This window comes from Xyrauchen texanus, chromosome 17 (assembly GCF_025860055.1).
Source record: "Xyrauchen texanus isolate HMW12.3.18 chromosome 17, RBS_HiC_50CHRs, whole genome shotgun sequence".
Classification (NCBI taxonomy): domain Eukaryota; kingdom Metazoa; phylum Chordata; class Actinopteri; order Cypriniformes; family Catostomidae; genus Xyrauchen; species Xyrauchen texanus.
This window is the reverse complement of record NC_068292.1, coordinates 37,516,735-37,529,706: the sequence shown is the minus strand read 5'-3', so window position 1 is coordinate 37,529,706 and position 12,972 is coordinate 37,516,735. Positions and strand designations below refer to the sequence as shown.

The 12,972-nt window shown below is 36.6% G+C and overlaps 1 protein-coding gene across 1 annotated transcript; it reads left to right on the top strand.

Annotated features, from left to right (window-relative positions):
• Nucleotides 1-1,281: 1,281 nt before the first annotated feature.
• zp3d.1 (zona pellucida glycoprotein 3d tandem duplicate 1) lies at nucleotides 1,282-5,696 on the top strand. Its single transcript, XM_052146530.1, has 8 exons — nucleotides 1,282-1,698; nucleotides 2,664-2,776; nucleotides 2,855-2,958; nucleotides 3,065-3,239; nucleotides 3,331-3,442; nucleotides 4,054-4,142; nucleotides 4,243-4,313; nucleotides 5,119-5,696. Exons 1-8 carry the CDS (start codon nucleotides 1,282-1,284, stop codon nucleotides 5,694-5,696), a joined length of 1,659 nt encoding a protein of 552 aa, XP_052002490.1.
• Nucleotides 5,697-12,972: the final 7,276 nt, after the last annotated feature.

Here is a 12,972-nt window from a genome sequence, read left to right as displayed (position 1 = left end):
TTTGTGGCTGAATGTGTTTCTTGGTTGAGTAAATTATGAAATCATTTTCTTTTTTTTTTTTTTTTTTGGGTGAACTATCCCTTTAAATATTTTCCTGGGTTACACAACAACAGTCATTTTTTTAAGGATAACTAATCTGCTTATATTGAAGTGTACCTGGCAAAGTCTGCCAAGCAATTCAGTAATGGATAAAACAAAATGCTAGTTAACATTGCATTCATTTTTCTACCAAGACAATTGTTTAACACGCTGCTATTTTGCGGTATCATAGTTTAATATCTTAAGTCTTCATGCTTCTAGCTAAAGTTACAAACACCGCCATTTTAATTAACTCTATTTAAGCGAACAGACAACAAATGAAAGTAATGTTACGGGTAAATTATAAGTTAAGATCCATTGACAGAATTTGCATTTGTTATAATGTTGATTACCACAAAAATAATTTTAAACTCGTCCATCGTTTATCACGATTAAATTAAGGCACGTGCAATGGAAGTGAATGGCGCCAGTCTATAAACTTTCCAATAAACACTGTTTCAAACGTTTAACCAATAGACGTAAACATAACACGTTTTAACACAATTAATGTGATAAAATTGGGGATTTAAAGCGTTAACCAGATTTAATATTTTTTTTTAAGTTTATTGGCGCTACGTCTTCATGACAATGAAGATGTAATATTGGATGTAACTTTACACAGATAAGGTTAATACGCGTTTTTATCACACTAAAATTATGTTAGCACATATAATGTTTACATTTATTGACTGGTCCCATTCACTTCCAAATGGCAATGTTGCCTTCTGCAACCGCGATGATTGCTTATATATATATATATATATATATATATATATATATATATATATATATATATATATATATATATATATATATATATATAGACGAGGAACGATTCGAAATAATAATATATTTTGTATTATTAATCAACAGCATGCCACATATGCTGTCGGTTGATCTCAACTTATATTGAACCCGGAATACCCCTTTAACCCGAGTAGCAAATGCGCATATTCAGGCGCGCAGTGACGTCACGTCATCAATCAACAGGTGGCTGTAGCGCGCGCCTTACGTTCTTATCTACGCCGACTTCGTTTTCCTCTACGATACCTTTTACGCGTTATCATGGGACGCATGAGTTTGCATCTTTGTTGTTATTTGTACCTTCTTCGCTTACTTTATTCTGCAAAAGCCTACACTTATAATACCGGTGGTCAGCCAAAATATAGCAAACTTGCATCCACGGAGCAGAAAGCCCTTGCCATGTACCCCATGCCCGGGGCGGTCAGGCCGTGGACAGGTGACAATAAGTTTGTAAAGAGCCCTACCATAATGCCGCCTTACCACGTTTTACCAATGTTCCAACATTTACCAGTTCCTCTCGTTGACATGGAGCTTTTCAGACCTGTCCCTGAGAGAAGACAATTGCCCAACATTTTAAATAATCTTCTAATTCCTGAAGTGGATCATCAGCGTATCCAAGTGTCTCCTATGCGTAATACTCGTGGTGTGGAAGTGTGGTGTGGTTACAGGAAGGTTTCGGTGCGTTTGAATAAGAGACTACTGGGCTTCAGAGGTTTGCCGTCTTCATTTCACCTGGGAACATGTTCTGTCTCTCGCACGGACAAGAAGCATTTATATTTCCATTACGACCTCAATGAGTGCGGAGGCTCTTTAAAGGTAAGCAATTCTGTTTGACAAACCTAATCTTAAAGGTGCAAAAGTCAGTGGTTTATTACATTTTATTAAAAGAAACACCACTTGTAAAAAGATATAATAATAATAATAATAAGTCATGATTAATTTTGTGGTTTCAGTTCTTGATGTAGAAGTTTGAACTATATGTTGGTTTTAAAAGTTAAAGGGAGTTGATGAATTAAGATAAGAAATGTATCAGGTTTTATTTATATAGCATATTTACTTATTTTGTAAAATAAATAAATAAATAAAGTCATCTTGAGGACCTCTTGCAAGTTTACTAATGCCCCTCAGTGGGCCCCGTTCACCCAAAAATTTAAATTCTCTCATAATTTAGTCACCCTCATGCCATCCCAGGTGTGTATGACTTAGAAGAATATCTCAGCTCTGTTGGTTAATTTAATGCAAGTGAAGGTGTCCAGAACTTTGAAACTCCAAAAAGCACATAAAGGCAGCATAGAAGTAATCTATCCAGTTCCAGTGGTTAAATCTATATCTTCAGAAGTGATATGATAAGTGTGGGTGAGAAAAGATCAATACATAAGTGCTGTTACAATAAATTTCCACTTTAACATTTTAATTACTGCAGAAGAAACTAAGTCATATGCATCTGGGATGTTATTATGGAGAGTAAATGATGAGAGAATTTTCCTTTTTTGGTGAATTATCCCTTAGCTCTTCAGTCGGCTGTTTTTAGAAGGGTTTGGGGCACTTGTGTAGCTTGTCCGCCTTAAAAAAAAAAAAACAGCTGTGCACTAGATTGACCAGACTGGCTCAATCCAGCTAAAACCATTAAATGACCAGCCGAATGCTGCCGATAACAACCCCCATATTATCTGACATCCTTATTATTGCTCCAAGACCACTGTCACATCGGCCACTGAAATGTAAACGAAATAATTATTTGTTGCACCTTTAACATTATCACATCGTTTAACCCTCCTCAGATGATGAACGGACAGATTGTGTATTCCAACATTGTGCTCTATACACCAGAACCCCAGGGGATAGTCATCCGAGCTGTGCCACTTGCATTAAACATCCAGTGCTCATACAATAGGTAAACCACAAATCTTAATGCTTTGGTTCAGAACTTTGATATAAGATGCACCTCATCGCCATCTTTTTCAATTTCTAGATTTCATTATTCCTACAAAATAGGCTTCCTGCCTGTGGTGAAGGAGCCCATGTTCCACAAGACTTTTGAAAGCAGGGTCAAGTTTAGTCTTTTTGTGTGTAATGGTATGCTTTATCTCTCCTATTTATATAATTTCCTGTTTTGTTTGACCTCTCTTATGTGTTAAACAGTCCTGGTACCTAATAGTTTGTTGAATTTTGCAAACTCTAGAACACTGGGAAAAACTGGGGGAAAATGGGAGATTTGTGCTTGGGGAACCCATGTATTTTGAAGCCAGTGCCGCTCATACATCCAAGGATGAAATGCTTTTCATTGACTCCTGTTATGTGACGGCTTCCAATGCCCCGAGCTCCACTTCACGACACCATGTGATTCGCAATTTTGGGTAAGCTCTTTGGAGCTTTAAATCAGCATAAAAACACTTGTTAAAAGGGGACAAAAAGGAAAAACCTAAACACCAAACTGTACAATTTCAGGTGTATGGAGGACAGCAGAAGACAAGGAAGTCTGTCCCGCTTCCTCCTAAGACAATCAAATATTCTTCGGTTTTCAGTTGATGCCTTTTTACTCCCCCAAGTTACTGACATGGTATTTCCTTCATTCTTAAAGTCTTGACTGCAAAATAGCTATTGAATATTTGGAACTTTTCATTTATTGACACTGATTTGAGAAAAATAGATATATATTTATTTTTTTATATGAAAACCAATGCAAAATAAAACCAATATCTTTTACAATATTGCACAATATCTTTCACAACATTACACAATGTAAAGCATGTGCCAATTATTTTACAAAACCATTAATTCAGTGACAAAAATGTAGAAGGACACATACCAAACTATCATACCATTGTTTTGGCCAACAGAACTTATTAATGAACATCAACAACTTCCCTCAACCTGACATAGAAAAATACACTTGTCTTGAGATATCAAACTTTCACTAAAAACTACCTACATAATGTTATTGTTTTCAGTTCTTTAAGAGCTATTACAAAAATATGATATTGCAATTTTTGTTTGGGGGATGAAATTCACATTTTCCTGATTTAAGACAGTTTTGAAGTATTAGCTACTGCTAGAGAAAGCAATCATGCACTTAAAACCCCTACAATAACTAAGATATAGCCCTTGTGTATTAGTACATACAGTATGGAAATGTGTCTCTTAATTGCATATTTTCCTCATTTTTCACAGAACTATTACCTACATTGCACAGTGTCCGTTCACAATGTCACTACAAGTGCCACAGCAAAGTCCTGTACCTATAACAAAGCAGAGAGAAGGTGAGCAACTGACCTTATTGTAATTCACACAATTATTCCACATCTGTCAGTAACTGTACAGAAGCTTGATTTAATATTTGTTCTTGTCCTGTACCAACAGGTGGGAAGAAATCTACACTGATGCATCTGTTTGTGCTTGTTGTGATTCCACATGTGACGTTGAATATACTCGTAAGTATAATCAGTGACAGCTGCAGTTGATGAGACGGACCGCTCATAACAAAATTAATGTGGTAATTTAAAAAATGAAATTTCTCTCATCATTTACTCACCCTCATGCCATGCCAGATGTGTATGACTTTCTTTCTTCTGCAGAACACAAAGAAAGATTTTTTGAAGAATTCCTCATCTCTTTTGGTCCATATAATGCATGGGTGAATGGGTGCCAAAATTTTGAAGCTCCAAAAATCCTACAAGTCAGCATAACGGTAATCCATAAGACTCCAGTGGTTAAATCAATGTCTTCAGAAGTGATTTGATAGGTGTGGGTGAGAAACAGATCAATATAATTGTCAATTTTTACTTTAACTTTGACGTTCTTTATGCATACACCCTCTACTGGGCAGGGAGAAGAATTTTTATAAACTTAATTTTTGATATTGTTCTCACCCACACCTATCATTATGCTTCAGAAAATATTGATTTAACCACTGGAGTCACATGGATTACTTTTATACTGCCTTTATGTGGATTTTTGTAGTGTCAAAATGTTGGCACCCATTCACTTGTATTGTGTGGACCTACAGATTTGAAATATTCTTCTAAAAATCTTAATTTGTTTTCTGCAGAAGAAAAAGTCATACCCAACTGGGATGGCATGAGGTGAGTAAACAATGAGAGAATTTTTTGGGGAACTATCCCTTTAAAGGGACTTTGGTTTCGCATCGCATTTACTAATGTTACTTCAAATGAAAACGCTACATCAGATGCCACACAACTTATTAATTTTAATTTTATGTTCTTGTTAATTTAACAGCATCTTTGACTCATGTCATGCAATCTCTGATAACAAGCGAGCCCTGGATTTTGGACCAGAATGAACAGCCGTTTATCCTGACTAAGAAAGGATTGGTCAATGTTCAGGAGGGCACAAATGTGGTTCATAGAATCAGTGAAGAGGAACAGATGGAAACAAAAGAGATAAGGGATTATATAAATGAAGAGGTTGAAATAATTGCTGGAAAAGAGACAACTAATAAAGTGGCTTATCGTTCTGGAAAAGTGATATTTCTTAAGGAAAAAGTGGAGATGGAGGAGGGAGATGCTGGGAGGTTCAAAAATCAAATTAAAACTGACTTTGTTGAAAAGTCCGAAGCTCAGTTATTAAAAGCGTCAGTGGAAGATGTTAACCATGACAAAAGGTCCAATAAGATCCAACCAAAACAAATGAATCGCACTTCCAGAGAAGAAATGCCAAAGAAGAAAATGCAGCCTGAGCATTTTGAGAAGAACTTGCATTTACAACGCGCAATACAGCCACGAATGCTGATTGATGAAGACATGTTTTTAAATGCCAAGCAAGAACCAATAGAGTGGAATGAAGATATAGATTAACTTGAACCATTGGGAAAGATAATGGGGTCTAACTTTCTTTCTGGCTTATTCCAGGGTTTTCTGAAATCTCCAAGGTATGACATTTGTCTTTATAAGCATTTTATATATTCATAATTTAGCAACCACTAGACCCTTGCAATGTGTTAGTAGGTTTTATTTCTGTTTTAGGACCCTTGATGGACTTGTCTTTGCAATTGTCTCGGGGATTGAACTATCTGCATCCTTCCCTAATGTTGGTATCTTGTTTATGAATATGTGCATAGTGACATGTCTGAATTAAATGAGATGAATTCTGTGCACTGTTTGAGTTGATCTTTCCAAATTATGTAATAATCTTACTTCAATTAAACATGCCTTTTCTACATAAACTTTTAGTTGCATTAATGTACAACAACACTGACATCCACTGTAATGATGTCACTTTAAAAATATTTTTCTGACTTGAATACCTTTTGATAGCACCCCTGTACTCTTGTGAAAAACCTCATTACTCTTAAGTGAATGAAAGGACATTTGAAAGTATTTATACTTTAGACTCAGATAACGTAAACAAGACGTATAACTGGCTGGCGTCTACACTTCAATATCATTTATTGTACGTTTTTATTCTTTTGAACATAACCTTATATAAATATCAAAATGTCCACTTTTGAAATCAACTTAAATTAACAAATTCAAGTAGTGAAATTTCTATATTAATGTTAAAAATAATGTTTTTGGTTTTTTTAAACATCAATGTAAGACATTTTGTAAGCAAGTTTAATAAATTATTTTACTTGCAAAAGTGTCTAGACTCTAAATGCAAATCCACAAAAACACAAAGCTCCAGGTCATCAAAAAGGGTAAATATGGTGGATTTATTTGTTTTTCAAATTTATCTTTCACAAATATTAGATTATTATCAAGAGAATTTAAAATAATTGATTAATTATCTTACATAACATGGAAATGCACTGGGCACTGCATTTTCTTTTGTAAAAATGATTATTGCAATAAAGAAAAAGATAGAAAACAGAGAAGAAAGATACAAATGGATCAACAAAGGAAACATCAGTCAAAAATAAAAACAAATTGTATACTTTAAGACATATCTTTTTCTTGTTATTATTTACAAGTTTAAAAGATTTTACCATAAGACCATTGTCATCAAGCAAAGCTTAAAATTTAGGCACAGTATTGAGAAACTTGCCTTTGTGGATAAAATATTTGCAATGCCAAATAACGAATTTAACAATAAGATCAACTGCATGGTTACCACCAGAAAAATAAAGAAACACATCTTCCAATGAAAAACATAAATAACATTTTAGAAAAGGTGATAGATAGCTACTTAAACTCTCCCAAAAAGGATGTATCTGAGTACATTGATAAAATAAGTGAAGCGAGGTTTCTTCTATCTTACAGAAGACTGTACTGCATTTTTGGTCAGAGGTTCTCACAACAGTGACGTCTGGTAGCCTGCTTTAAACCAAAGACTTTCTAGGAAGTCAGTCCACGGTCGGCCATTTTTGGAACGCTCTCGGGAGGCTATTTACAGTCATGCTAGTGCAGCTCCTATGTACTTGAATGAGGAACGACCGAAATCTCAAAAACAGTTGGTCAAGATTACGATTAAAGAACATGTTTCAAAACAGCAACAAAATTTGATAATATTGGATTCATAAATTGTGCTTCTTTACCTCATATTACGCTAAAACACGCATTATCCCGGCTTGTATAGCTAATACGGGCTTTTTTAAATGTAAGGCGGGACTTCCTTTCTACACCCGTTGACCATTGGGCGCTAGAGCCTCTTGGATGGGGCGTTCAAATAGTGGCCCGTCTCTGCTAAAATCTCTCTGTTTAAACCGACAACAGGTGCATTAATTACCTGTTGTACTGCGTGTTAGTGAAATTTCTCAAGTCCAACACTGTTTAAGTGAACTTAGATGGTGGCTATACGCTTACGAATACATTTTCGATGCAGTTATGAGCTATGAAGCGTTATTTCCTATTAATATGCATTTTCTTGGTCTTGTTCTCTGCATATTTGCAACCTACGCGTCGCAATCGAGTGTGACAGCTGTGCAGAAGCTCGCGAGCAAGTCTCTCTCAACATTGGAAAACGAGCGCAATGCTGACGATTTCCTTGCATCTGGTGTCAAGCGAAGTGGTTCTTCCTATCTAAATCTTCCCATATTCCTGCATTCAAGAATTTCAATTTTGGACAAGCAGCAGTTCTCTCCAAGGCGTGGATCAGGTCGCGAAAAAATACCAGAAGCAACGAAACAAGTCCTCATCCCTTACGCCCCACAACCGGCAGCTTCACGCAATGGTCGATCGCGCGGAATTAACGTCGATTGTCACTTGAATCAAATGATCGTTAAAGTAGACAAACAGATTTTGGGTCAAGATGGCTTTAAGTGCGAGTTGAAACTCGGAACGTGCGACATCAGCAAGACCACAAAGAACTATCATTTATTTATTTACGACATGGACCGATGTGACAGTCAAAGAAAGGTGTGCGTTTTATTTTTTAAAGGAATATTCTGGATTCAATACGAGTTAAGCTCAATCTACAGCATTCGTGTCATGATGTTGATTACCACAAAAAAATAATTTCTTCTCGCGCATTCTTTTAAAAAGGAAAAAAAAAAAGGCTAAAATTGAGGTTACAGTGGAGGCACTTACAGTGGAAGTCAATGGGGCCAATCTATAAAAATGTAAACACTCCCCTTTTAATCAGCATAGCCACAATATGTAGCTAAACCATGTGTGCGTTAACATTATTTTAGTGTGATAACATTTCTTGCTAACCTTTTTTGTGTAAAATTATAGGCAACTTTGCAACTTCTTGCCATGAAGATGTAACTCGGTATGCTGAAACCATAATCCGACTGTTAAAATTCAGATTTAAACAATTTTACATCTTAAATAATACACTAGTTTAAACGGAAGCATTCATTTAAGTGTTTTTTTATAAAATAAGCTTCAAATTTCTGCCTTTAAACCCTCTTAAAATTGGCCCCGTTAACTTTAATTGTAATTGCGGCTTTTTTTTTTCTTTTTATAATTAATCAATATTATGTCATGTTTTTGACTTGAGCATAACTTGAACCCAGGATATTCCTTTAAATGGGCTCGCCACTTGATAAACCTTGTTGTGAAGTAATCTTTCTTTTTGAATGCAGTTTATAAATAATAGAGTAACTTATTCTAACATACTGCACTACTCTCCTGTGATTGCCCCGGGGCCCATCCGACGTACCATGCCTTTCTCAGTCCCGATTGAGTGTCACTTTAACCGGTATGTGACTGGCTGTTCCCAACTAGTGCGATTTGTAGTGTGATTGTACTAACCACCTATTCTTGCCTACAAAAAAAAAGCACTTGTTTGCCCTTGAGGTAACTTGCTTTAAATTGTTTTGCAATTTAACACCAATCTAATCTCCTTCCAGATATTACTACTCATACAAAATTGGTTTCAGACCAGAAGTCCAACATCATAACTTCTTCAAGCCCCTGAAAACTATGGACAGCATTGTACTCACCCCAAGGGATGGTAAATAATGTTTGACTAATAAAATGTATTCTCATTCCAGTCAGTCATTGAATCTTCTCCATTCTTTCAGCTTCCTGGAGGAGACTGTCCAACACCGAAGCTTATACGGTTGGCCACCCCATGTACTTTCAAGCAGAAGGGCCCCCTCTTGTTGAGGGCAAGAGGCTGTTTGTGGACTCCTGTTATGTGACTGTCAACAACTCTCATTTGTCCATGCCACAATTTGCAGTCATTGACAACCACGGGTAACAACTTTATGTTCATTTAGGCCTGAACATTTTTGCCTTATCCTGGCCAGAAAATCTATGCTCCTATTTCAGGTGCATGACTGATAGCAAGAGCCACATGTGGTCCAGATTCATACAAAGTGGAAAAAGGAATGTTGTGCGGTTCTCCTTAGATGCCTTTATGTTCAATGAGATTTTAGGAGAGGTAAAAGATTCAACCTGGTCTCATAGAATCACATTACTATTGGTACATATTGACAAAATGCTTTTTACATGCCTTGTATCGCTTTCAGTTTGTTGGTGTACTAGAGATGCTACAACGACTTTAATTCTCTCACACAAATCACAAGTAAATGGCAGATTATCTGTTCATAAACACATACTTTTCGCCTTGTTCCTCACTATCTAATCTCTTTTAGCTTATGACATCTTGGACGATACATTTTGACAATAAATTTACATAATTAACTACGTTTTCAAGTTTTGTCAAATTGTGTGGTTTCTCAGCTGAAGCGCGTTATGTGATGCAAATGACTGGGAAACGGGTCCTGAAGAGCACGCGTGTCGAAACGTGAGTTGAAAGTGTCATAGAAGCACACCAGCAGTGAAAAATAAACTCTTGTGGCGCAACAAAAATAATGACTTAGTCACTTTGCACACAACTCACGAGTAAAACGGCAGATTAACAGTTCATAAACAATTATTTTTCTCTCCGTTACTGACACAAAGCAATCTCGTCATCAAAACATTTTTACCATGGCACATGACTTTTTAGGCAATATATTTTAGCACTTTCATAACCAGCTTAATTTAGAAGCTCATTACAGAGTGACTAAGATGTGCCATAGCTTAACTGATAGTGTTGGACTTTGAACGTGGGAGACTGAGGTACAAGTTCAGTAAAGCATGCCAGTCGACACATGAGCCGAAAGATTCATTGAAAGGCCAGCAATTTAAGTAGTTGCTTCATCTATTGCCTTTTTCATCTCTCATTTGCTTTTATGACACTATCGGTTAGGATAGGTTGTAAGGTATAGGGTAGGAATGTGTGTTTTGCTCACCTCACATTTGCTTTTGTTACACTATTGGTTGGGTTTAGGGAAGGGAAGGGGGGTAGGTTTTGTTCATTAACCTTAACCTCATCTTTTTGGGAGAACGTTTAACTCTTATCGCCCCTCAGTGGACATTTCACACCGAAACTGCATAAATGAACCACGTAATTTTCATGAGATCAGACTTTTAAAAACCTCCTCTTTTGGGAGACATTTAACTTTTAGCACCCCTCAGTGGACATTTCATCTCAGAACTGCTGGGATGCATTTACGTAATATTTTTCAAAAATGTTTGACCGTCAGTAATTATCGTGAGATCAGGCTGGAAAGATTAAAATGATTTAATTGTCATACATTTTCAGAAAAAATCTAAATTTAGGTTTTTTGTTTTTATTTAATTATTTTTCGTTAACTAAACAACGTTTAGATTTTTTGGAATGGGAGAAAATAATCAGTGGAGTCTATATATGTCTATCTGTTTAGGTTGCTTATATATTCTGCTGCTTGTTGTTTTTTTCCACAGCATTTATACATGCATTGTGAAATATCTGTTGGAAGTGTAAATCCAACGGCAAGTTCAAAATCCTGCACTTACAACCAAACAGCAGAATGGTATTTTGAGCTTATTTGCTTGCAATGTGACTTTCAAATCATGAATCGGTCCCAAGACCAAAGTCTATATAAACATCATAAGTTGATAATTACATTTTTAGGTGGGAAGAGTTGTACAGTTCAAATGATGTGTGCTTCTGCTGCAACTCCAAGTGTCAGGCGTCGGATCTCTCTGGTGAGAATCCTTCAAATTTAGATTTTGACAGTCCGTGTGAATGAAGTACAGTGTTGTTAGTATAAAGATCTGTTCATAGCACTGCATTGTGGGTAAACACCACAAGGCCTGCAAAGATGTTTGAACATGTGATTAGACAAGGAGTCTGTCTTTAACTTGTTCTGTAATTTTATAAAATATCAAATTGTAGCTTTAAGTCAAGTTTACCAGCAAGCCCTCTTTCCTATTTATCTGTGTACAGTGACTAGTAAGATCATCACCAGTGAGCCCTGGACAATGGAGTCTGATTTCAAAGATCCTGAGGAAACGCAAACCATAATAACTCCTTTCATGGAAGTGGAAACCAGCACAGTCCAAGGACCAAAGAGTCATCATCGTTTGCCAGGCCTGGCCGTGACAGTGGAAAAGATCAAATTTGTAGATCCACGCCGAATATTTGATGAGGTATTTGGATTGGATTAAACAGAGGGTATAATGAAGCCAATAGTCAAAACAGTTTGATTTCAAGTACAATTAAGCTGTGTAAACTTCTATAAGTATTAATAAATTGTTGACGCTCACTTTTGAAATTGGCATGTTTTCTCTCATTTTTAGCTTTTTAGTGTCATTTAAGGGAACGTATCACCAAAACATATACAAAGTAATTGTCTTGGGAACTGCATAATGTTTCTTATCTTTTAGCTCTGTAGGAGCTGTACATGTTAAATGCGTGATAGGAGCGTGAAGTGATCATCGGTGTTCCGCAACTGCTTTCGAGTCCTTGAATAACGGATAATGTGTGAATAAGGTCAGCCGGTGGACTTTCTGGTGCCCTCCTAGGGTAAGATGGTGCCCCCCTAGGGAGTTGGTTCCCAAAGCAGACTGCGTAGTATGCGTGTAGGGAGCGGCGTTATTGACCTTCATCTATATGCTTTGCTCTTTTGGATTTTTGCATTAACATGCAAGTGTAGTTAACCCCAAGAAGGGAAAGAACATAAAGATACTTGAGAGAATTTATTTATTACTTTTTTCCATCACATTAGGGCCTAAAAAATGCACTTCTATGTTTTTCTTCTAAACATTGCTTTTTCAATTTTAGAGCTTGCAGAAATCTTAAAAATAATGTAAAAAATATAGGAACATTTGCCTCCTGGTCAACTGGCTATCAAAAATACTGCCATGTTACATTTGGATAAAGATTGCAAGTTAATCCCACAGGTTCTTTTTATTTATTTATTTTTTTATTTGGAATGCCCAATTCCCAGTGTGCTCTTAAGTCCTCATTGTGGCATAGTGACTCATCCTCCGCCACTCGGATTGAGGTGAATCTCAGTTGCGTCTGAGACCATCAATCCGCACATCTTATCACGTGGCTTGTTGAGCACGATACCGCGGAGACATAGCGCATGTGGAGGCTTCACGCTATTCTCCGTGGCATCCACGTACAACTCACCATGTGCCCCACTGAGAGAGAACCACACATTATAGCGACCACAAGGAGGTTACCCCATGTGACTACCCTCCCTAGCAACCGGGCCATTTTGGCCCCAATATGTTTGAAGATAACTGTAGTTATCTTAACTGTAGTTAGATAACTGATAGTTAAAGGGCAACCTACTTAAAGAGGTTGTTCCACATTAAGCAAGTCACAATTCTAATGCAAGATGGGGAGGAAGATCTTTCTGAAGAT

What these genes read in the sequence shown, in the direction of transcription:
- zp3d.1 (XM_052146530.1), top strand. Translation starts at nt 1,282, where the DNA reads ATGTACCCCATGCCCGGGGCGGTCAGGCCGTGGACAGGTGACAATAAG. An exon ending in CATGTGATTCGCAATTTTGG is followed by an intron (nt 3,240 to 3,330) that starts GTAAGCTCTTTG and finishes GTACAATTTCAG; the next exon opens with GTGTATGGAGGACAGCAGAA. An exon ending in TCCCCCAAGTTACTGACATG is followed by an intron (nt 3,443 to 4,053) that starts GTATTTCCTTCA and finishes CATTTTTCACAG; the next exon opens with AACTATTACCTACATTGCAC.